This window comes from Heterodontus francisci, chromosome 8 (genome assembly GCF_036365525.1).
Source record: "Heterodontus francisci isolate sHetFra1 chromosome 8, sHetFra1.hap1, whole genome shotgun sequence".
In the NCBI taxonomy this organism is placed as follows: domain Eukaryota; kingdom Metazoa; phylum Chordata; class Chondrichthyes; order Heterodontiformes; family Heterodontidae; genus Heterodontus; species Heterodontus francisci.
The window spans coordinates 104,886,070-104,912,707 of record NC_090378.1 but is presented as its reverse complement, the minus strand read 5'-3'; the positions used below and the strand labels follow the sequence as shown (position 1 = coordinate 104,912,707).

General features: G+C 43.0%; 1 protein-coding gene across 1 annotated transcript in view; it reads left to right on the top strand.

Annotated features, from left to right (window-relative positions):
* pappa2 (pappalysin 2) overlaps positions 1 to 21,083 on the top strand; it is a 573,700-nt gene extending 552,617 nt beyond the window's left edge. The window contains exon 22 of the mRNA XM_068036526.1: positions 20,964 to 21,083. Within this exon, the coding sequence (XP_067892627.1) occupies positions 20,964 to 21,068 (105 nt within the window). The 3' untranslated portion in view covers positions 21,069 to 21,083. The remainder of the gene's footprint in view (positions 1 to 20,963) is intronic.
* Positions 21,084 to 26,638: the final 5,555 nt, after the last annotated feature.

The following is a 26,638-nucleotide window of genomic DNA, read 5'->3' as shown; positions in this document are numbered from 1 at the left end:
TATCCATTCATTAAAAAAATGATATCACTTTCTCACTCCTGGCTTCAAGCAACAAAAACAGGGAAATCTCCTTCAGTTTGTAATCATTATTTTCATTTCAGCTAAGGTTTGAAGAATTGCCCAGTAGGATGTTGCCTGAAGTCATAAAAGTTAAATTTATGATAATACTATTTACTGTGACTCTTTTATTTGTGAGCACAGCAGGGGGCACTCACTGAAACAAATCTCAAGCTGCATGCTGTCTGGGCCATTAACTGCACTACTAAACATTTTATTACAGTATGTCTGTGCCCTACATTCCTGGCTAGAATCCCACCGCCACTGGGTATTTGAGGATTCTAAATAATGAATGTTGCAGTAGGGTATATTCTTGCTCAGAGACATAGCTTATGGAAATAATCACTTGAAAATTATGGTGATATGAATATTTTTTCTGTATTTGGGTAATAATACAATGTACACGTGGAGTCAGTTTATTGCACAGTACTGGAGTATGAATTCATATTCGAGAGGACAATGTCAGGCTAACTTGGGCAAAATCTTTCATCTATAAATGGTTCATTCAAATAACTGGAAAAGCTCAAAAAAACAGCACAAAGTGAAGCTGGGTTTCAGTGCAGTAACGAGGAAGAGGCTGCAGGAGCAGCAGTGTACTTGGAGCTCAACAGGAAAGTTCACAGAGACAAGGCCATGAGAAAGGCTGTGATAGACTGCGGTAGATTGGAGGCAAGAGAAAAAAAACTCAGCCTATGTAGATTATGCAGATCTTTATACACCATCTGATCCGAGGCTTACTGGGCATTGACATCTTGCATTTTTTTTTTATTTGTTCTTGGGATGTGAACGTTGCTGGCAAGGCCAGCGTTTATTGCCCATCCCTAACTGCACTTGAGAAGGCGATGGTGTGCCGCCTTCTTGAACCATTGCAGTCCATGTGACATGTAAATGACACTGGGGCTGTACTGAAGGGTGATCTGTGGTAGCCTGTGTTCACCAAAGGAGCTGATCTTGCCGCACAACATTCACTGTTTTCAATCAGGCTGATGTAGTTTGTCAGGCAGTGATCACAACATAGAAAAACATGCACCTTGCTGGCAGCAAAAGCAGTTGCTAGGTGCTCTACATATGGTCTGAGTTTTAGTCATCTTGTTTTTTTCCTCTCTTAAGTGAATCAGTCTATTAGATTACCTCAGCCATTTGGACATTTGCAGGGGATGCACTCATTTCACCTTCATGCTGAGGGTGGGGATGGCTGTGGAAGTTAATGATCCCTCCTATTCCTGGCTTAATACCAAGTTATTAGCAAATATGGGAGCAGGGGTGGTAAAGGCAGGGGAATTGCTGCTCCACATTCTGGGTGTGGTGAGACTTGCACCAGAGAACAACTTCCTATATTAAACCACAACACTCGAAGGACTGGTTCTGATATTTGCATCACGACTGTTGGCATTTTTTTCTGGCAAAGACTGGCTAATTAATATTTGTCTGGGACGCAGATCATTGTACACTCAGGAGGTGATTACAGTTCAGCCCATAAGACCAATAATATTGCTTTAACAAATGAATATATTCACCTCAGCACCTCTTCACCTGGGGTGGAGGGGAAGGTGAAAAATAGGTCAGAGTTCCCAGTCCTGATGAGTACAAGGAAAGGTTCATGGTAATCCTTTCCATGATTAAACAGTCTCCTGCCGCTCACTGGGCTCTATTATGAAGAAAGACGACATGAGTGAGGTATTAGAGGGCTGCCATTGGCAGTGGTACTCTACCTCCGTACAGGAACGCAACAGGGAAAACTGTAAATTTTGAATCCTCGCCTGGGGTTAGAAAGAACATTTTATATTTCGGGGCTGATGCAGCACTGTTTTCCCTTTCTACCCCCAAGCAGTATTAGAGGGACAATTTCTCAACTTTTCACGTACAAGACAACATGGAGGTTAAAAAGAGGGCAAAAGAAAGATGAGAATATCAAGAAGTCATGGTTGAGTGAAGAGTGTCTTGGTTTTCAAAAGCCTGGGGATTGTTGGTAGAGAGATGAGGGACAAAATAAATAAATTAGAGTAGAAGACAAGTTAGATTTTGATGCAGCAATGAGGACTGGGTGATCAATGGAGGTGAAGACCATTTTATCTTTTCATAGAACAGTGGCTGACATTTGGAACAGGCAAAGGGGCAGGGCAGTGGGGAGAGTGGGATTAGTTTTGGATTTCTTTAACAAAGTCTTGGCTCAGACATGATGAGCTGAATGGCCTCATTATATGTTGTAAACCTCTCTGGATATTTGCTGGTTCGGCTAAACAATAAGAGCTGAGTGAGTGGATCCACCATGAATTGATCACGTTGTAAATGCTGCTAGAAGTTCATTGGAACAAGTTAGATCTACCATTTCACTGAGGCTTGCAACATGATACACTGCAACTAGTAGGGAATAAAGGGACAAAATTGAATTGAGTGGCAGATGACAACCTACATGTTTCACCTGTATTGGAATTTTGTTTTTATTTGTTCCAGGGATGTGGGCGTCACTGGCAAGCAATATTCCTTCTAAATTCTCTTTGTTGTGTGTGGCCAGTTTTTTGTATTGCACAGTCCCTTTAAGATTGATGATCGGCTGCCCACGTGTGCATCTTAAAGGTAACGGTGCTTGTGCACGGCCTGTTTGTTTCCTGCACAGCACATTCCTGATTGCTGTGCAGTCACGTACCCAAACAGCTTAGAGGGAACATTGCTGGCAAAGCCGGCATTTAATGCCCACCTATAATTGCCCTTGAGAAGGAGGTACCTGTGAGCCACTGTCTTGAACCAGTGCAGTCCGCATGGTGTAGGTACACCCACAGTGCTGTTAGGGAGGGAGTTACAGGATTTTGAACCAGCAACAGTGAAGGAATGGCAATATAGTTCCAAGTCAGGCTGGTGTGTGACTTGGAAGAAAACTTGCAGGTGGTGGTGTTCTCATGCGTCTGTGGCCCTTGTCCTTCTAGGCTCTGGAGGTCATGGATTTGGAACGTACTGTCAAAGAAGCCTTGGTCAGTTTGTGCAGTGCATCTTTTAGATGGTACACACTGCAGCCATGGCATGCCAGTGACAGATGCGGTGGAAGTCGATTGGGCTGCTTTGTCCTGGATGTTGTCAGTCTGCTTGAGTGTTGTTGGAGCTGCACTCATCCAGGAAAGTGGAGAATATTCTGTCACAATCTTGACTTGTGCCTTGTAGATGGTGGACAGGCTTTTGGAAGTCAGGAGGTGAGTTACTCACTGCAGAATTTCCAGCCTCTGACCAGCTCTTAGAGCCACAAAGTTTATGTGGTTGGTCCAGTTATGTTTCTGTTCAGGACATTGATGGTAGGGGATTCAATGATGGTAATGCTGTTGAACATCAAGGGCAGGTGGCTATACTGTTGTTGGAGATGGTCATTGCCTGGCATTTTTTTGTTATCCATTCATGAGATGTGGGTGTCGCTGGCTAGGCCAGCATTTATCGCCTATCCCTTCCCTAATTTCTCTTGACACCTGAATGGCTTGTTAAGCCATTTCAGAGGGCATTTAAGAGTCAACCACATTGCTGTGGGTCTGGAGTCACATGTAGGCCAGACCAGGTAAGGACAGCAGATTTCCTTCCTTAAAGGACATATTATTAAACGGAGGGTAAGAAACTAACAAGGATTCCCCTAGTAACTATGAGTGAAGAGGGAAGAGCCCAGTGCCGAATCCCTGCTCGCCTGGCGGGCATGGGAAATATGGCACATAGAAGACCTCTTTCTGTGACGACACTCCGAGGCCCAAGTCCTTCTGATTGAGGCTTAGCTGAGGACGATGTGAGGCCGGTAGCGGCCCCTGGCTCATTGGGATCAAATCTTCTCGGAGTCGGGTTGCAGCCCAAAGTGGGTGGTAAACTCCACCTAAGGGGGGAGGGGGGGGTGCATTTCTGCGACATGAATGTTACTTGCTGCTTATCAACCCATACCTGAATACTGTCTAGGTCTTGCTGTATGTGGGTGCAGACTGCAGAGTTATGAGTTGAACTGAACACTGTGCAGTCATCAGTGAAAATCCCTATTTCTGATCTTTTGATAAAGGGAAGGTTATTGATGAAGCAGCTGAAGCTGGCTGCGCCTAGAATACTGCCCTGAGAAACTCCTGCTGTGATATCCTGAGGCTGAGATGACTGGCCTCCAAGAACCAAAACCATTTTCCTTTCTGCCAGGCATGATTCCAACCAGTGGAGAGTTTTTCCCCTGATTTTCATTGACTTCAATTGGGCTCCTTGATGCCACACTCTGTTAAATGCTACCTGGATGTTAATGGCTGTCGGTCTCACCTCTACTCTGGAATTTAGCTTTCTTGTTTGTCTTTTGACCAAGGCTGTTATTACAGCCAGGTGAGGAGGGGGGTCCCAGGCTCCCTTCTTGCCCTTCCTCTTGTTTGACTGTAACAGGGTTTATTCCTTTTTAAACATAATGTCATGTAGCATGTATCAAATTGGTTGAAGGTTGACATTTGTGATATTGGGAATCTCAGGAAGAGGCTGAGATGGATCATCCACTTGGCACTTCTGACTGAAGATGGTTACAAATATTTCAACCTTGTCTTTTGTACTCGTTCAGAGTTCCGTCTTCAGTGGGATGGGGATGTTCATGGAGCCTGCTTCTCCCATTTGTTGTTTAATTGTCCAGCACCATTCATGACTGGAGGTGGTGGCATGACAGAACTTTGATTCTGGGATCGCTTAGCTCTATAACATGCTGCTTCTGTGGTTTAACATGCATGTAGGCCTGTATTATAGCTTCACCAGGTTGGCACCTCATTTTGAGGTATGTCTGGTGCTGCTCCTGGCATGCTCTCCTACACTCCTCATTGAACCAGGGTTTAATCGTCTGGCTTGATGGTATCGGTAGAGTGAGGGATATGCCAGGCCATGAGATTACAGTATGTGGTTGACTTCAATTCCTGTTGGTACTGATGGCCCACAACACCGGATGGATGTCCAGTTTTGAGCTGCTAGATCTGTCCTGAATCTATCCCATTTAGCTTGGTGGTAGCACCACACAACAAAAGAATAAAGAAAGACTTGCATTTATATGGTGCTTTTCACAAACACCGGACGTCTCAAAGCACCTTAGAGCTAATGAAGTACTTTTGAAGTGTAGTTACTGTTGTAATGTAGGAAATGCAGCAGCCAATTTGCACACAGCAAGCTCCCGCAAACAGCAATATGATAATGACCAGATAATCTTTTTTTGTAATGTTGATTAAGGGATAAATATTGGCCAGGACACCAGGGATACCTCCCCTGCTGTTCTTTGAATTAGTGACATGGAATCTTTTACAACCAGCCAAGCTTTGGTTTAACATCTCATCTGAAGGACAGCACTTCCAACACTGCAGCACTCCCTCAGTACTGCACTGGAGTGTCAGCCTAGATTTATTGTGCTCAAGCCCTGGAGCGAGACACGAAGCTAGAACCTTGTGATTCAGAGGCAGGAGTGCGACCAACCGAGCAACACCTGACACACAGTAGGGTGTGCCCTCAGGGTGAAGATCGGATTTCATCTCCACAAGGACTGTGAGGTGATCACTCCTATCAATATTGTCATAGACAGATCCATCTGCAACAGGTAGATTGGTGAGGTTGAGGTCAAAGAGAATCTTCCCTCATGTTGGTTCTCTCAGCACCTGTCACAGGCCCTGCCAGTGATGTCCTTCAGCACTCGGCCAGCTCGCTCAATAGTGGTGCTACTGAGAGGCACTCTTGATGGACATTGAAGTCACCCATCCAGAGTGCATTGTGTCCTTGCTACCCTCAGTGCTTCTTCCAAGCGGTGTTGAGGAGCACTGATTCATCAGTTGAAGGAGGGCAGTAAGTGGTAATGAGCAGGAGGTTTCCTGGCCCAGGTTTGACCTGATGCGAATTCATGTGGTCCAGATTCTACGTTGAGGATTCCCAGGGCCACTCCCCCCCGCCCTACTGTATACAACTGTGCCACCACCTCTGGTGGGTCTGACCTGCCGGTGGGACAGAACATACCGGGGATGGTGATCGAGGAGTCTGGGACATTGGCTGAAAGGTACGATTCTGTGAGTATGACAATGCCAGGCTGTTGCTTGACTAGTCTGTGGGACCTCTCTCCCAATTTTGTCACAAATCCCCACATGTTAGCGAGGAGGACTTTGCAGGGTGGACTGGGCAAGGTGCCTTTGTCGTGTCCGGTGCCTAGGTTGCTGCTGAGTGGTCCATCCGGTTTTATTCTTCTTCATGTTTTTCATAGTGGCTTGATACAACTGGCTTGTTAGGCAATTTCAGAGGACAGTTAAGAGTCAACCACATTGCTGTGAGTCTGGAGTCACATACACTGACCATTAAAGGGCATTAGTTAACCGGATGGATTTTTACGACAATCCAGTAGTTTCATGGTCACCATTACTCACATTCCAGAATTATTATTTAACTAAATGCAAATCCCCCAGCTGCCGTGGTGGGAATTGAATTCTTGGGCTAGATTTTCCCGGCCCGCTGATGGCGAGCGTGGAAGTGGGGGAACCGGGAAAATAGGGGGAAAGCTGTGTCCAGATGGTTTCCTGGAACACTCTCGCCACCAGGGAACTTTCCCAGGAGCAGGCTGGGCATTAGATTGGTTGCCCACTTCACGGAGATGGGGAGCTAATTATGCTGGTTAAGGCCCCAATTAAAGGCAAATTTGCGGCCGCGTCGGCATTTTGTCCCCAACGGAGCAGCCCCCTTCCATGTGCGAAGTCCGTCAGCTCAATGGAGACAGCCTTCCAATGGCAGCCTGGGGTGTCATCTGAGCCAGAGGCTCCATGTACCATTAACGGGGCCACGAACACGAAAGGCCACAATTGCGACTGATACAGCGGAGGGGTTTCCCTTCCATCCTGACCTAGATTTTGTTTATTTCTTCACTGCTGTGAAACCCAGCAAGGGCACCTCCATGTTGAGGCGCCCCTCCCAGTCCCTGACCTGCCTCAGCAGCACCTACCTCTCACAGTGGGTCTGCCGTGGCTCCAGAGCTGCTAGCCCTCTGATTGGGCCTGCAGCATCAAGAGTCTAACGAACGCGGAAGTGGCCAATTAGAAGGCCACCTCCTGCAAGAGTGCTGAGCTGGTCTCTCTTGACGTCAGGGTCCCGAAGTCTGTGGGAACGTCCAGCCCCATGTCTCCGGATCATTAGTCCAGTAACATAACTATTATGCTCCCGTAATGGTAAAATTCTTAAGGTTCTTTGGGGATTTAAGTGTTAGCTTTGGCTGCGTGGTAAAAGTCGTGTCTGAGTCAGAAGGTTGTGGGTTCAAATCCCACTCTAGAGACACAAGCAGATAAGCAAGGCTGAAGTGTCAGAGGTGACATATTTAGGATGGAATGGTAAACTGAGGCTCTTCAGGTGAATTTAAAAGAGAAGAGGAGTGAGGCAGTTCTCCTGGTGTTCTAGTGAGTCCCTCCACCAGCACATAATCTGGTCATTATCTCATTGCCATATGTGGGACCTTACTATGTATAAATTGACAACTGCATTTGCCAACAGAGAAAGCAAATAGACATGATCTCTGAAAATGTTCATGAGAGTTCAACAAACATACCAAGAGTAACAAAAAAACTACATTTATATATTGCTTTTTATGACCTCAGGATATCCCAAAACACTTTACAGGCATTAAAGGACTTTTGAAGTGTAATCACTGTTGCAATGTAGGAAATGTGGTAGCCAATTTGCACACAGCAAACTCTCACAAACAGTGAGGGTGATAATGACCAGAAAATCTGTTTTTAGGGATGTTGGTTGAGGGGCAAATATTGAGTCATAGCATCATAGAATGGTTACAGCACAGAAAGAGGCCATTCGGCCTGTCGCATCTGTGCCGGCTCTCTGGAAGAATAATTCACCTAGTCCTACTCCCCTGCCTTTTCTCTGTAGCCCTGCAATGTTTTTGCTTCAGATAATTATCCAATTCTCTTTTGAAAGCCACCATTGAATCTGCCTCCACCACACTCTCGGCAGTGCATTCCAAATACTAACCACGTGCTTCATAAAAAAGGCTTTTCCTCATGTCGCCATTGCTTCTTTTGCCAATTACCTTTAATCGGTTTCCACTAGTTCTCGATCCATCTGCCAACAGGAACAGTTTCTCTCAATCTACTCTGTCCAGACCGCTCATCATTTTGAACACCTCTATCAAATCTTCTCTTAATCTTCCCTTCTCTAAGGAGAACAGCCCCAGCTTCTCTAATCTTCCACATAACTCAAGTTCCTCATCCCTGGAACCATTCCTGTGAATCTTTTCTGCCAGGACTCCCCTCCTTCTCTTTGAAATAGTGACTGTGGACTCATTTCCATTCATCACTGGGAGTACACAGCTGGGATTACGTACATGAAATAAGAAGATAGGCTGTGGAATCTGAGAAAAGTTATACTGATAATAATTGAGTGATGCTGTTATTGAAGTATTCCAAAGAGCAAGTTATGTCTAACTAACCAATTTCAATTTTTTGAGGATATGACGAGCATGGTAGATAAGGAAGTGTCTATGAGATGTTGATTTACTGGATTGGTACTAGCAATGAGAGGTTTCAGTTATCTGCAGAAAGCTGGAATTGTTCCCTTTAGAGCAGAAAAGGTTCAAGGGAGATTTATTAGAGATATTTATGGAGTTCATCAGGAGAAACTGTTTCCATTGGAAGGAGTCAGCAGCCAAAGGACATATGTGGAGATTTTTCTTCACTCAGTGTGTTGTGATCTGAAATACACTGCCTGAAAGAGTGGTGGAAGCAGATTCAATTGTATCTTTCAAAAGGATCTCTACTTAAAAAGGAAACATTTGCAGGGCTGTGGGAAAAGAGCAGGGGACTGGGACTAATTGGGCAGCTCTTTCAGACAGCCAGCACAGGTACTATTTGGGATAGAAATGCAATACTGTACCAATGTGCCTCCTGGCTTGCCATATTCTTGTGAACTCTACCATGAGGGAATCTGACTGGAGGCAGCCATTACGGGCAGCTTCAATAAAGATTCAGTATACACCAGACCGGGGTCCTGTGTGCTCGTAACATGGTGTCAGAGTGGAGCTTGAGACTGAGTGGTGAAGAGCTGTGAGAAGCACAGCTATGGAACAAAGGCCACAGGAATGGTTGCAACTGCTAAAAGCCACAGAAAAGAAACAAGGAAAGACTGAAAGCACAGGGTAAGACAATGGCTGCAAATTTTCCTTTGCCGGCAACAGTCGAAATGAAAGGTGATATGAAGCAGAACTGGCAGTTTTTCCACTTGCAATGGCAAAATTATGAAATCGTGACAGATTTATTTAATAAACCAGAGCGGCTGCGAGTAGCTACACTTTTATCACTGTTGGGGAGAGACTGTTACAAAGTGTATTCCACCCTAAATCTCTCTGAAGAATAAAAAAAATGGAGAGCAGAAATTTTGAAAGAAGTGAACGTAACCTATAAATGGTATGTGTTCAATATTAGGGCCTAAGGTGAAAAAGAGTCCATTGATCAATCTGTAACTGCATTGACACAGCTTGCAGAATCCTGTGAATGTGTACAACTAAAAGATGATCAAATTAAAGACAGGATTGTGTTAGGCATAAGAGATGCCACAGTGGGCACACGTCTACTGAGAGAGGAGAAACTGACTCTCAGGAAAGCGATTAATGTGTGCAGAAGCGCTGAGGTTGTAAATCAGCAGCTAGAGAATATTCATGGCAGAATAGACCAGGCCTTGCATTATGCTGATAGACATTCCAGGCCGAAAGGGCAAAAAGATCACGGACAAAGGGCAGGATGCTAATACCGCGGAAGACATCATGCAAAGAAAAAGAAGGCATGTCCAGCGTGGGGAGAGCAGTGTTCTCATTGCAAGAAGGTGAAGCATTTTGCACGCAAGTGCTTGGCTAGAAGGATGCACAACAAGCAGGCACAGATGGCCACTGGAGAGACACCAAAGATTCTGATAAATCACTCTCCAACATACAACAGGTTGCTTCAGACAGGTCGGTCGGTGATAAATGCTTTGTGACTGTTGGAATGATGACTGTAGAAGGACAATATCAAGTCAATATAAAGTGTCAGATAGACACTGGTGCGTCATGCAACATCATGACCTTCACAGACCTGTGCGAAGTGGCTCAACATGGCAATCCAAAGATGAAGCCCTCAAAGGTAAGGTTGAGGCTATATGATGGCACCATACTAGTGGCAAGATGACAAGTTACTCTGAGAGCCCATTGCAATGCCAAGAACAAAGGTCTGGAGTTCCAAATCATAGACGGCAAGCAAAAGCCACTCATCTCAACAAAAGCAAGTCTAAAGTTTGGACTGGTAACCCTCAACGTGCAAAAAGAAAAAACCCAGGAGACAGGTACAAAAATAATTTAAAAGGCTTAATTTAAATGGAATGTTAGCCTTTAGTTCAAGGGGGCTAGAATACAAAGTGGTAGAAATTATGTTACGGTTATATAAAGCTCGGGTTGGTGTCCATTTGGAGTACTGCATTCAGTTCTGGGTACCGCACCTCAGGAAGGATGTATAGACCTTGGAGGGAATGCAGTGCAGATTCATCAGCATATTATGAAGACAGGTTGCATAAATGAGGCTTGTATTCCCTTGAGTATAGAAGATTAAGGGCACCAGAGATGTACTTCTTACTCCATTGCAGAGGGTGCATTCTTGAACTGAGCCTGCAAACTTCAGCAGAGCCAGCACTGGAGGACACCAGCGGGTATAATGACCATCGCAACCATGCCAGGTTCTACTCCAAGATGCGTGAGATTTATTTCTTAGAACTGGCTGCGTGGATTGCAATAGTCTTTTACAATCTTATACATTCCTATGTATAGGAAATAAAACACTTGCTTTTATGTTGTCAAACTGTCTCTCTGACAGTTGTTACGACCCGATGAGAAAGAGGTCTAGGATTCCCTTTCAGCCTTCACCTGGTCTTACTCCAACAGGATTTAATTTTAAACACACCCTGTTTTAGCTTCCCCTTGGTGAATCCTTGTTCACCGCTTTCCAATTATAAGGCAAAGAAACCAGCACAAACAGGCTTTCTTAGGTTTAAGGAAGAAAAGTTGAAATTTATTAAACTTAAGCTTAAACTCTAATTCAGTTAATGCCTACGGATACACGCCGCGCCCCACCTAGCATGCAAAAAGCGATACACACATGCAAATAGAGACAGAAAAGAGCAGAAGAAATATAATGTGGAAAGGTTTGAGGAAATATCTGAAGAGTTGTTACGGTTCTTCGAGCTCACTGTAGAGTCCTTGATTGTAGGTAGATCTTTCTTTTCGTTGAGCCCAGTATTCTTCTTAAACCTTGTTCGCTGTAGAAGACTTTTCTCTCTTTGGGTTCATGTGTCTTCAATGGATTCAGAGGCTTGTGAGAAAGAGGTGGGAGCAAACAGACAGACAGGAGAGAGATCTCAGTCCAGGAGCAAACAGCCACACTGCCAAAACTGTTTGTACAAATTCAAAAAACTCAGGTTGCCCAGCAGGTTAGTCATGTGACTAGCTGGTTTGACCATGTCCATTTGTGAATTTGGCCATCTTAGCAGTCAACCTGGAATGCGAGCTCCCCCACCTTCAACATCTGGTGATCAAAAGTCCATTGTGTGTTGAATGTCAGGAAAATGCTGCTTTGTCCTTCCAAACACCGTCTGTGAAAATGCAAATGTCTTTTCCAGCCACGGTCGATCTGTTTAACAAGTCCTCTCCTCATTCCAGTAACAGTTTGAAATCAATGTTCATGACAAAATTAATGTGCCTCATTCTTGGCAGGTGGGGGCCTAGCATGACACAGTGAATTAATATGGATTGTAGGCAGCTCCCAATAGTGTAGCATTCCTTCAGGGCTGTACTAGTGTGTTAGTGTTACATAGTCATGCTATGAAATTTATTTCTCAAAGGTTCAAATTACACCACAGAGACTGATTATCCTGAAAAAAAGCACTCACATGGCCTGATAAGATAGTTAAACTGTACCAAATATTCCAGGAGGGAAGTGGTTTATAATCTGAAGGCGCCAGCTTTCTTGTAAACTATGCTTTTTTTTAAAAAAGTCTCCATACTGTGGAAGTACTTGGACACAACTGTAGGTTTCATGCTGTTATGATTTTGCAAGGTACATATAGAAAGTCCCTTGCAAATACTCCACAGCTGCCCTGGCCAACAGTCCCACTTCACATCATAACTAAACATAATATGTTACCTAGTCGTGTTCTATCCACCCTAAGGGGTCTGTGGTCTTTGGGCAAGAAGTCATATTCAACGCCCACCAAGTGCTTGTGCTATTTCAGTTTCTGTTGAGGGGAGGAAGAAGCCTTTGTCTGAGGTATCACAAACATGCAAGAATGTCATATTAACTGGGTGAGGCACTTTACCTATACATGGCACCACTGGGACTTGACCACATTCAAACTTTGAGGATGTGTAGCTGCACTTGCCTCTTGATTGAGTGACTCCTCAGTCATATCAGTCTTCATCCCATCTACTCTTGCCCTCCTCTACCTGATTTCACTCTCTCCATATAAACTCCTCTATCCATATTCAAGGACATCTCCTCAGTGCCGCCATCTCTCATGGCCTCTCTACTCCCCTAGTCTCGGTCACATACAATCCCACCCTACTTCCCCCTCCTTGAGCACTTAACCCTATCTCCTCTCATGCCATTTCAGAACTCATCTCATCCATGAGGCTCACATCCTATTCCCTTGAACACATTCTCCTAAATTACTGACCACCCTAACTAACCTTCCTGATCCCCATGCTATATGGTATTGTAAATGGTTCCCTTACCTCAGGTACCAAAGTCTCTCTTTCAAAACTCCCCTCAAAAACTCACCTTTGTCATTGCAAACTACTGCCACATCTCCAATCTCCCTTTCCTCCTCAGAAGTCCTTGAATGTCTCCCCATTCCATGGCCATGTCTCCTATCAGGTTTGTCCCCTTCCCACACTGTTTTATGTGACAGTAGCACGTTATCCCTCCGAGACATCTCTGCAGCCTTTGACCCATTGTCCAGCTAAGTGTGACTCGCCATATTTGGTTGCATTGCACTGTTCATAGATTGAGTATCACCAGCAATGGCTTCACTTTCATCATTACTTTGAGCAGCCCCACTGGCACCCTCCTTTATCTCATCTGCAGCCATGGGCTCAGCTTCCGCAGGTACACTGATACTCATTTAGTCTTGATTGACCCTCAGTTTCCTCACAGGGAAGGCTCCCATTACTAACTTTGTACCCTTGCCAAGAACTCCATCCACTCCCAACCAGTCTTAGAGTGAACTGGAATCTTTGCAACTTCAGCATCCACATCCTGTCCATTACAAAGTCTGACCACCTCTAATTTTTCCCATCTCCACTTATCTGCTTCTAAAACTCATCCATGTCTTTATCACCTCCAGACTTTTACATTCTTTCCTGGCCAGCCTTCCACCCTTCACCTACCATAGACTTCAGATCATCCAATACTTGAATCTTACTTCTCCTTATCTATTATGCCAGTCCTTGCTGACCAGCATTGGCTGCAGTCTAATGACGCAAATTTAAAATTCCTATCCATGTGTTTAAATCTCCTCTTTTACTCACTCCTTCCTATCCTTGTAACCTTCTTTAATCTTTCAAGCCCCCTAGAACTCCGTTCCTCTCTCCCTTCACAGCTGTGCCTTCAGCCACCTGGGCTCTACCCTCCACAGTTCACCCTCAATGCCTCTTTTATGACCCTCCTTAAAACAAAGTTCTTTGATCAAGCTTCTGTTCATCCCTCCTAATTGGCTTGGCATCCTGTTGCTTGATTACACTCAGTGATATGCTTTGTGTTGTTTTTCTACATTAAAGATGCTAAAAGATTCCAAGTTGATCATTCCATTTAGCCATCGAGAGACAGATAGATAGGTTTGGGCAGATTGCAATTCTGCAATTTAGCTGGGCATGTTGAGAGGGAAATATGAGATCTCTGATCAATCTGCTGACTACAAGGACATGTGGTTTTCTTAAGAAGTAGATACGATTCCATTTTTAGATGGGACAGTATTCCAGGACTTGGGTGGATCACTGCATTTGAGACTAGATTTCACTTTACAAGCCTGTGCTTTCATTTTGTGCAATCATTAGTCAATAGCTCACCAAGAAACAAAGAACTACACAGCACAGCTCAGCACAAAGGTTTGATACTTTTGTCACACGTTGGACTGGCCTACAGCATTGTAATGCAAATAAGATGGTGCTCCAGTCCTGATGGTGCAGAGAGGTACATGCTGCCAAGATCATAGAATTGATGATGCTGACCATGAAAGGGCTGAGTGCTCAGCTTGTCTCTATGGATCAACAGTTCAAATTCCATATTAATGACCTGGACAGACCCTCACCAGGCAGTAGGGAAGTTCCGCCCAGGTCAGAAATGAAGGCCACAATCGTCTTAAAACAAAGTTGTTTGATCAAGCTTCTGTTCATCCCTCCTAATTGGCTTGGCATCCTGTTGCTTGATTACACTCAGTGATATGCTTTGTGTTGTTTTTCTACATTAAAGATGCTAAAAAGTTCCAAGTTGATCATGCCATTTAGCCATCGAGAGACAGATAGATAGGTTTGGGCAGATTGCAATTCTGCAATTTATCTGGGCATGTTGAGAGGGAAATATGAGATCTCTGGTCAATCTGCTGACTACACTGGTGCAAAACCACAAGCCCTCTTGCATGTAGGTCAGAATGTTGCGCTGCAGAACTCCTTCAGCTAATGGGATCTATAGCACAAGATCCAAAACTGCTGCAGCTTTGCTTTAGAGTCCTTAAATCCGAACATAACAAAATGGTAGACATAGAACCATGGAACCATAGAAAAGTTACAGCATAGAAAGAGGCCATTCAGCTCATCCTGTCTGCGCTGGCTGAAAAAACTAGCCATCCAATCTAATCCCACCTTCCAGCACCTGCTCCATAACCTTGCAGGTTACAGCACTTCAGGTGCAGGTCCAGGTACCTTTGAAATGAGTTGAGGGTTTCTGCCTCCACCACCGATCCAGGCAGTGAATTCCAGACACCCACCACCCTCTGATTGAAAAAGGTTTTCCTCATGTCCCCTCTAATCCTTCTACCAAACACCTTAAATCAGTGCCCCCTGGTAATTGACCTCTCTGCTCGAGGAAACAGGTCCCTCCTGTCTACTCTATCGAGGCCCCTCATAATTTTGTACACCTCACTTAAGACACCCCTCAGCCTCCTCTGTTCTAAGGAAAACAACCCCAGCCTATCCAACCTTTCCTGCATAGCTGCAATTTTCAAGCCCTCGCAACATTCTTGTAAATCTCCTCTGTACTTTCTCCAGAGCAATTATGTCCTTTCTGTAATGTGGTGACCAGAACTGTACGCAATACTCCAGCTGTGGCCAAACCAGCGTGTTATACTGTTCCAGCATTACATCCCTGCTTTTGTATTCTATACCTCAGCCAATAAAGGAATGCATTCCATACGCCTTCTTCACTCCTGTACCTGTCCTGCCATCTTCAAGACCTACTGGTCCATCTGACCTGCCCCACATAGTTGTGATGGCTTATACATTACGATTATAAACAACAAGCTGGAGCAATGCAATTTCCTGGGCGAGGAGAAAAGTCAGATAAATCCCAAATGAATTGTGGGGGAGAAATGGTAAAGTTCCTCTCTGACCCCCTTAGGCGATTGTTTCGACCAGGTGAGACAGGGAGCTAGGCTTCCTCTTGGCGTTTGCCTGGTTTAACCATAACAGGGTTTAATTTTTTAAAACACCATGTTTTTATCTTCCCCTCAGTGAATCCTTGTTCACTGCTTTCCAATTGCAAGGCAAAGAAATCAAATCAGACATGTTTTCTTAGATTTAAACAAGAAAGGTGGAAGTTTATTAATCTTAAACTTTAATTCGATTAACGACTACAAATACGCGACACGACCACGCTAACATGCATATGTGATAAACACACACGCAGATAGAGACAGAAAAAGTAGAAAGAATAAAGGGGAAACGTTTATGGCAATAGCTGGGTTGTAATTACAGTCCTTTGAGTTCAATGTGGAGTCTTTGGTTGCCGGTAAGTCTTGCTGTTCATTGGGGCCCAATGTAGGAGACTATTCTCTCTTGAGATTTAAGCGACTTCAGTGGGTCTGGACATTTGTGAGAAAGCGAGAGAGAGCCAGCCAGGAGAGAGGCTGTCTTGTTCCAGGTTCAGTTGCAATCTGTCATCTGTCTTCAAACTGTCCTGTGAGCACAATTCAAAACCAGACTTGGGCCAGCAGGCTAGTCATGTGACTCACTGTTTAAACAAACTCCTGCGTTTGTGGATTTCAAAGCTCTCAGTGGCGGGGAGAGGGGGGGAGGGTGGGAGATGTAGCGTTGTCTCTTACACTGACAAGATGTGGATCACCGTTGCCCAGCCTAATCTCTGTTAATTGGATCAGTCAGCAAGTCTTTTGTCTCTCCAAGCACTCTCTTAATATGCAAATGTTTTTCCAGCCAAATGTCTGGTGATCTCTTTAAACCAGTAATTTCTTCACTCCAGCAACAGTTTAAAATTAATGTACATATGATGAAATTAATATGCCTCATTCTTGGCAGGTGGGGGTCTTCATGACATGATTAGAACTGATCCAGGTGATCACCCTGGCCTGATTTGTGTTACAGGATGTTTGCATCCTGTCCGAGATGATCTCCTCTCTAACCAGAAACAAGTCCATCCCTTGTTTGAAAGAATACAGTAAAGCAACATTCACTGCATTAGCTGAAAACCTGTTCTCATGTTCACTAATCTGTGAGAAAAGAAGAACTGCCCAACATAAAACATAGAACTGCCTAACATCCACTTCAGTTCTGCCCTACCTGTGTGACTCCTGGTCCTCCTTCACCTATCGAGTTGAAATGGTTAGCTGGTTTTCAGTTGCAGTCGTGTAAACCTATCATGCTCATATTGAAGCAATTTGCCCTAGTCACCATGAATATTGGGGTCGGTAGGCAGATAAAAAGTTTTTTTTTAAATAATTTCTTCGCCATTGTCCACCCAAATCTATTGTTGAGTATACCTTGAAAGAGGTGTCCAGCATTCCTGCCCGAAACAAAAGGGGCTCCAACCCCTATAAGAGGCAATTTTCAGGTACCATTGAGTAGAGTGCATGTTGTGCATGCTCCATGCAGTGACACTGGACTGGCGGGGGTGGGGGGGAGTGGGCAGGGGCGGGGGGGTTGGTGGTGGTGAGGGGGGGGTGGTGGGAGGGAAAGGGAGCAAGTATTAGAGTACTTATCGGAGATTTGTAGCTCTTACTAAAAGAGCTTATCTTGAATGTACATGTATTGGTGCTCTTCTGCAATATACTGTACACTACATCTCCTTTACTGTCAATTACATTTTTCACAAAAACGTCGTATTGATGGATTTGTACTATATATTGAATTGTTTTGATGCCTTTGAAAAAAAAACACATTGGTTGCCTAATTGATTTATTGGGATCAATATAGTCTTGACAGTTAAGTTATCTGGCTGCTCCACAAAAGGGGCAAAAATCTCAGTGGTACTGGTCTAGAGGTACCCCACAAAAATCTTCCCTCTTGCTGCAGGCTGCTCAGTTGGTCAAGCCTCCTGCCCCACCCTGGCAGCCCCTTTCTTCCCCACTGAAAGGTTCAGCTCCAGAGAGCTGGCTGAACAAATTCAAAAGAGAACCAAACATAAAAATGGTCTCTTGCTCATGTCATTGGATGGGATAATATGATTGCCCTGCCCACAGGATGGGCAGTAATTGACAATTGACGAGAGGTACAATGCGATTATTAAGCTGGACCGCAGTGATCCTGTACATTATAGCAGCCCTTCTTATGTATCGAGACCTCTCAGAATAATTCACTAGGCAGTGAATAATGAACAGGTGGGAGAAAGAGAAGTGAGGGATGAATACTAACCATGAGAATAGGTCAAGGGGACATAAATACAAACTAGTGAATGGTAAATTTAGGACTGATGTCTGAAAATTTTACACAAAGATGGATCAATATAGGAAGAATACTGGAGACAACAAACTTGGAATCTTCAATGCTGAAATGTAGGGACTTTACAATATTGCTAGGTGGACAAAATAACATGGGCTGAATAACCATTTTTTACAGCGATCTTGAGAACTACAGCAGAGGGGCTAAGGGGACATAGCAGTGGTGGAGATGTTGCCCTTCACCTTCTGAATAACTTTTTTCTTTACATTGCGGCTGGGATGGAGATCATTAAATAAACCTAGCCTCAAGTTGATAAAGTTATGGATTAGATTTTGGACAACACATATGGGAACGCAGTGTGGGACATGGATGATATTTCTCAGGTGAAATTCATTGAATGTGAAGTAACAATAGGGAAAACTTTTACAGCTTGTGGCTGGTTTTTGATCGCATCAGTTTCACTGGCATTTATTTGGAAGGCGTTTTGGCTCATCAAGGTCTGAACATTTTAAGAAAAACTTCAAATACTGGCTTTACTCCACCAGCCTAGGCTAAATTCTTTGTAGGCTAAAAGTATCTGAACCTTCTGGAGAGTTAGAAGTGGAATTCCAGAATGATACTGCCCATATCCATCAACAGACATGTTTTGCAATTGATTTGAGGTCTATGATTCATCAGAGCACTTTTACTGCTATGAATAAAAACTGCCTCGAGTCCTTTGGCTCTCCGCAACCTTTGTTTCCACTTATCTTGTTGCCTAACCTATTGATTTAGGACATGTGGTTTTCTTAAGAAGTAGATACGATTCCATTTTTAGATGGGACAGTATTCCAGGACTTGGGTGGATCACTGCATTTGAGACTAGATTTCACTTTACAAGCCTGTGCTTTCATTAGTCAGTAGCTCACCAAGAAACAAAGAACTACACAGCACAGCTCAGCACAAAGGTCTGATACTTTTGTCACATGTTGGACTGGTCTACAGCATTGTCATGCAAATAAGATGGTGCTCCAGTCCTGATGGTGCAGAGAGGTACATGCTGCCAAGATCATAGAATTGATGATGCTGACCATGAGAAGGCTGAGTGCTCAGCTTGTCTCTATGGATCAACAGTTCAATTTCCATATTTCAATTTCCTTCATTTCTGACCTGGACAGACCCTCACCAGGCAGTAGGGAAGGTCCACCCAGGTCAGAAATGAAGGCCACAATCTTCTACTTTGAAACTATGGGCCGGAACTTGCTAGAGCAGGGCATCTTGTGGCTAGCCCGATTAGTTAGACTTTTTACTGCACCCTTTAGCTCAAAAATGTTTTGCCCTGTAAGTTGCTGGAAGTGCAAGCTGATAACAGGGGCAATGCGGCATCTGGAACCTTGGTGAACGATGGGACCAACACTGTATGCCCTTAACCAATGAGATTAAAGGATTGAGAAATAAACAGAAGAATGATTGAGAAGGATCAATTAACGTGGAAGCAGGAACAGAAATAAAAAGGGAAAGATACATTTGGACTCAGAGAGAAAAAAAGGGCCAGAGAGGAAAAGTAAGAAAAAAAGTAAAAGTTTGAAATTTGACATTTTCAAAATCTCCAACAACACTTTATGGGCAGAGAGTTTGATTTGCAGTCATTAACAATTATCACACTGATAAAAGGGTACTTACACTTTTAATTACTAGACTTAAATTTCTGCGATGAGTTTAAAACTCTAAATTCAGGAACTTCCTGAAACTCATGGGGTGATAAAGGGCGAAGTGGAGTGACACAAATCGACGAGTAACTTGTGCCAATTTGCAATTCATGGCCACGCCACAAGTTGCTGGTTGATTTGCACATTTCTAACACTGCATGCCAGTCACACATTATTTTTGCAGCAAATTCCAGCACTACGTTTGCATGTGTACTGTGCTGTGGAATCTATTCCACAATTTAAATAAACATGCCATATGTCATGCTAGGCCCCCACCTGCCAAGAATGAGGCAGATCAATTTTGTCATGAATATTAATTTTTAACTGTTGTTGGAGTGAGGAAATTACTTGTTAAACAGATCAGCCGTAGCTTGAAAAAATCATTTACATACTAACAGACATCGAAGGTGAGGAAGCGCATTCCAGGGCCTGTTAAGGAGGATACAATCCACAAGGGCCAGGGCTGGTTTGACCAGCTGGTCACATGACTAACTGGCGGTTCCAGGGTTTTCTTTTGAACTAGCCCCAGAGAGTTGAACTCAGAAAGACTGTTTGTTTGCTCCTGGACTGAGAAGATCTCTGTTGTCTGCTCCCATCTCTTTCTCACAAGCCTCTGAATCCACTGAAGATACATGAACCCCAAGCGAGAAAAGTCTCCTATAGTGAACAAGGTTTAAGAAGAATACTGGGCCCCAACGAAAAGCACGATCTACCTACAATCAAGGACTCTACAGTGAGCTCGAAGAACTGCAACAAAAATTCTTCAGATATTGCCTCAAACATCTCCACTTTATTCCTTCTGCTGTTTTCTGTCTCTATTTGCATGTGTGTATCGCGTATGCATGCTGGTGTGGGCACGCCATGTATCCGTAGGCGTTAACCGAATTAGTGTTTAAGTTCAAGTTTAATAAATTTCAACTTTTCTTCTTTAAACCTAAGAAAACCTGTTTGTGCTGGTTTCTTTGCCTTATAATTGAAAAGCAGTGAACAAGGATTCACCAAGGGGGTGGTAAAAACATGGTGTGTTTAAAAATAAAACCTTGTTACAGTAAGACCAGGTGAAGGCTGAGAGACATTTCTCACCTGGTTGTAACACATAGCACTCTCAAAGTACTGGCCAACACTTTGGAACTCACTTTCTATTTAAAGTAGGATTGCAGAAAAATAAAACTCTTGATAGGCTTTCCTTCCACATATTTGTCAGCTTTTGCTGCAATTCAAAAGGTGACCTCCCCTACCTCATGGTTGATCTGTAGTTCTGTTCTTTTTCTTTAAATCTGACTGTCGAGTTCATGCTTTTTCCACTTGTTCCCCCACAGGTAATTCCTTTTGCTGCTGACTGTGACGAACAGGACGAATGTACTTGTCGGGACCCCACTGCTGAGGAGAACCTTCAGAAAGAAAGCAAACTCAGATTTCACTAACAGAAGAAAAATAGACACCGTATAATCCAGCCAGCAGCGTTCTGGCCTCAGACCAGCAGTAATGCCACAAGCACACATTATTTTGTTATATACAAGCAAAACGGGGGAATGAGGGGCAATGATTCTTTTTGTTTATGAACTTATGAAGATCAGTGTCAGGGATACAGTATGTGGACATAACAATGGACATGAATGATATTAATTCAGCAGTTTCACTCAGAGACCTAGAGGGTAGGAAGTGCAGGGATTAGACTGTGCAGTACACTAGCTGTGGGGAGATTGTTTAGGCATGTCGTAAGCTTTGTATGTGATCCATGCTGCTCCAATACTTTCCTCAATTATATTAAATACTACTAGTTGTTGCTCTCCTTCTACATTTTTATCTCTTCTCCCTCTTCCACTGCAACTCATTCCTTCCCAAGACCTCAAAACTGTGGGACTCTATACATCCAACAGTCTTCCTTTCCATTTTCGAGCCTGACTCCATCCAACCATTACTATTGAGTTACCTCATCTCTCCTCCTGATTTCCATCTCCCAGACATCTCTGCCTTAAGCCTTCATCCAGGTTATGTGACCTGGGACTGCTTGATAATGTCAGAAACTCTGAAAAATGTTCCAGTTTATCAGCACTGTTATCAAGATATTGGTATTACAAATAGGTGGGGAGTCTATCCAACCATGCCAAAGTATCTCTGACCACTATCAGCCCAGCTTATCGGGAGCTCACAGCTATATTTAAGAACAAAAAAAAAATCAAATGATTAATTGCTTATAAGTAATATTCTGGCAAAGGGGTTTGAGTAATTTATGATTTTCTCATGTTCTGCACTATGCTGGGAAAACACCTTTGATATCAATAAAGAGATTCAACACTATGCCAAATCATGGGCTTTGTTCATATGTATCCTCTGCATAGGCTATATGAACATAGTCCAGTTCAGTAGCAAGGTGCTCTTTACCAGAATAATTAACTCAGTAGTGTGGCCACCTCGTGAGTATTAATATCCCAGCTATAAGATTATAAAAGCAGAATGAAGTAAAGCCATCTGAGTCAATCTGATCAGATATGGGAGTGGGTAAAAATAGAATCATGGAATGATGCAACATGGAAGGAGGCCATTCAGCCCATTGTGCCTGTTCTGGCTCTTTGAAAGAGTTTCCCAATTAGTCCCATTCCCCTGCTCTTTTCCTACAGCCATGTATTTTTTCCCTCCAATTCTGTTTCGAAATTTATTGAATCTGCTAATACCACCCTTCCACTCTTTCAGACAGTGCATTCCAGATCACAACAACTCACTACCTTTTTTTCCCCCCTCATTTTGCCTCTTGTTCTTTGCCAATCACCATCTGGTTATCAATCCTTCTGCCACTGAAACAGTTTCTCCTTATTTACTCTATCAAAAACATTCATGATTTTGAACACCTCCATCAAATCTCCTCCTAATCTTTTTTGTTCTAAGGGGAACAATTCCAGCTTCTCCAGTGATTCTACACTTTCTTCTGCACCCTCGCTAAGGCCTTAACATCCTTCTTAAAGTGTGGTGCTCAGAATTAGAATCATAGAGTTATACAGTACAGAAACAGGCCCTTCGGCCCATCGTGTCTGTGCCTATCTATTCTAATCCCATTTTCCAGCACTTGGCCCATAGCCTTGTATGCTATGGCGTTTCAAATGCTCATCTAAATACTTCTTAAATGTTGTGAGGGTTCCTGCCTCTACCACCCCTTCAGGCAGTGCGTTCCAGATTCCAACCACCCTCTGAGTGAAAAACCTTTTCCTCAAATCCCCTCTGAACCTCCTGCCCCTTACCTTAAATCTATGCCCCCTGGTTATTGACGCCTCTGCTAAGGGAAAAAGTTTCTTCCTATCTAACCTATCAATGCCCCTGATAATTTTGTATACCTCAATCATGTCCCCCCTCAGCCTTTCCTGCTCTAAGGAAAACAACCCTAACCTTTTCAGTCTCTCTTCATAGCTGAAATGCTCCAGCCCAGGCAACATCCTGGTGAATCTCCTCTACACCCTCTCCAGTGCAATCACATCCTTCCTATAGTGTGGCGACCAGAACTATACACAGTACTCCAGCTGTGGCCTAATTAGCATTTTATAAAGCTCCATCATAACCTCCCTGCTCTTATATTCTATGCCTCACAATCCTCCAGCTAGGTCTAACCAATGTTTTATAAAGGTTTAGCATAACAGGAATAGAGTACAAAAGCAATAAGTTAATAAAGTAAAGGATCCCCTATGCTTTTTTACTAGCCATCTCAATCTATCTTGCCACCTTCAAAAACTTCCAGGTCTCTCTGTTCCAGATCCCCTGTAAAATTGTACCATTTAGTTCAAACTGCCCCTTTTCATTCTTCCTAACAAAATGTAAAAAGGAAAATCTTGAAGGCCTGCAAAGATGGAGTACCAGTGTGTGATTAATCAGATCATGAAAAAACAAGACTGACGATTGGCTGGCACTGTGAGTCAGCACAATGTCTTTCACCTGTTGGGTCAAAATCCTGGAACTCCCTTCCTAACAGCACTGTGGGTGTACCTACCTCACAAGGACTGCAGCGGTTCAAGAAGGAATCTCACCATCACCTTCTCATGGGCAATTAGGAATGGGCATTAAGTGCTGGCCTGGCCAGTGATGCCCACATCCCCAATAAACTAATTTAAAAAAACCTATGGAATTTGGTTTCAATTCAGTCTGCAATGCAAGCATTTGATGGCTATAAAGGTAAAGGTGGCCTGTTTAGAGTGTCATCCTTGGCTCAATTGGTAGTACTCTTGGCTCTAACTCAGAAGTTGTGGGTTCAAGTCCCACTCTAAGACTTGAACACAAAAATCAAGGCTCACACTCCAGTACAGTACTGAAGGAGTGCTGCACTGTCAGAGATACCATCTCTCAGATGAGATGCTACATTGAGGTCCTGTCTGCCCTCTCTGGTGGATATAAAAGATCCCATGGCACTATTTGGAAGAGGAGCAGGGAAGTTATCCCTATTTTCTTAGCCAATATTCATTCTTCATATACAAAAAATGATTATCTGGTTATTGTCACATTGCTGTTTGTGGGAGTTTTGAGTGTGAAAATTGGCTACTGCATTTCCTACATTACAACAGTAACTACAATTCACAAAAGTATTTATTGGCTGTAAAGCACTTTGGGACATCCTGTGGTTGTGAAAAGTGCAATATAAATGTAAGTTATGCTTTTTTTTCTGTTATTGGCCACTTTTAACCTCATAATATTCAGCGTGGTCATAACAATGGCTAATGTTGGAAACAGAAATATCAGACCAATGCACTTGACAGTAAAGTATAGTGTTTGGATAGAATGGAGGGAGCTTTATCCTACACCTGTTAAATCAAAATCAGCATCAAACTAATTCTGTATTGAAATCTTGACCTGGGTATTGTTAATGGTTGTTATGAGTGTGCAACAAGATAGGTACAACAATATAACCAGATGTTTGAATAAAACAGTAAGACATTTAACAAAGAAATTGTGATCAGAGATCATAGAATGATACATCACAGAAGGAAACCATTCGACCCATCATCCCTCTTCTGGCTCTCTGAAAGAGCTATCCAATTAGTCCCGCTCCACTGCTTTTTCCACATAGCCTTTAAGTGTTTTCCTTTTTAGAAAAGAAGGACAAGTCACTCACTATATTAACTGAATTATCATCCATTTTACTCCTTTTCGATGCATCCTCATTCTTATTCACTCTTTCCTGGAATGTCCAACTATATGGACACTTCATCTTTGTTCCTTCCTCCTCTTTTCAACCTTGCTGTTGTCCTTAGTCAGTCACTTCAGTTCCTCCATCCTAAAAGCTCAATGAATGGAGAATGGATCTTAACTTGAAGAGAATTTGAAAGTATTTATCAACTACTACAGTGTACCATGTTCACATACTGAACCCAGTAAAAAACACCTTTTGCAAAATATTCTATACTTTATTGCAACGCATTTAACGATTGAAGACCACCTCCTAATCCATAAAGATTTGCCCTCACAATCACCCTCTTGTTTCCTTTAGCCAGTAACTTTGTTACAAATTCCAGTTTAAAACCTGTTTAGTGCCATCAAACAGGCACTTAAACTGTTTTTTATTTTGATCACAAATAAAGGAAAGATAATATGGTGTGAGTCTTGCACGAAAATTAGTACAGAAGGCTTGTCACCCCAGCTCAAGACAAACATTGTGGAAATTAAAATCGGGCAGTTTCACTAACAGGTGGCCAATGTGCAATGCCTGAGCCTCTTGCCAATTGTTATGATCGAGGTGGGAGGAGTGCACTGTCTTTCTCTCGTTCCACTTCTCAAAAGGTCACAACATATATTTAAATGTTTACCCAGTTACTGATATTCTATTTTTATTTCAGAATAAAATTCACCAACCAGGTTTCTTTAATAAACAACAAAATTATCAATTTATTATAAAACACAGATTGAAATATAAAAGCTCCCTTTTAAAAGTAGACCCCCCTCTCTCACACACACACAATGGTTAAAGAAAAATAAAGGCGTTTTCTCTGAAGAGATCTTATTAAAAAAGACAAAAAGGAACAGTTTGGCCAAATACTTGTTAATTCTTGAAGGAAAAGGATAAGATATGGAATGATATAGATGTCCTTTTTCTGGTGTCCCAAATATACATAGACAGCTGTCACTGGGATCTTTTTGGAGCAGTTCTCTTCAGGCGACGTCGAGGATTAGTCTGGCAGGCTTTCCAGGAGAATCATGGCATCAGGGGTTTCAGTTATCACACTGGATTCTCAAGGTTTCTCAGAAAGGTGCAGATAGGATGAGCTGGGTGTTTCTATCAGCAGGCTACAATCCCAACTGACTCAAAACAATATTCAAAACGAAAACAACACTTGACCACCATAAATCTTGACGTGTCACTTCTCTATAAACAACTCCAAGGCACCTGCTGTTTATTTAGCTGAAGGCATGTGACCACTTACAGAAAATATTGTTTTGAAACAGAAAGCTCAAGTCCCAAATTCCTTCCATGACCTTTTTTAAAAAAACGAAGTCCAGCATCTATGGAGTCACTTAAGTCCTCCAAAGGAATCTATTTCCACAATTTTAAAACATGAATCCCTAAAAAATATTTTGAAAAATGGAAGCACTTTCATAACGCCTTCATCCTTGGAGGAATGAAACGTCAATTTTAAATGCATTTCATTACAAAGTGTGGAAAAAAACAGATGAAAAAAATTTCAGAACACATTTACACACTCATTCTCATTCACTCTTTACCTGTAACTAATACAGTTATGCCCTGCACCATTGTTGTACTCAGATAATTCAAAGCAAAGTTAAATTCTATACAAAGCATCAGCAATTACATTACTTTTCCTGCAATGTGGATAATCTTTAAGTGATAGGGCTACAATAGTAAACTCCATCAAAATAGTCTGGCATTCTAGTTTTTGAATTTTTCCACAAACGCAAGGGGTTATGATCAGTATATACCAGTATCTTTCTGTAATCATGGCGGACATATACCTCAAAATGTTTACGAGCTCGTAGTAAGCCCAGGCTTTCTTTTTCCACT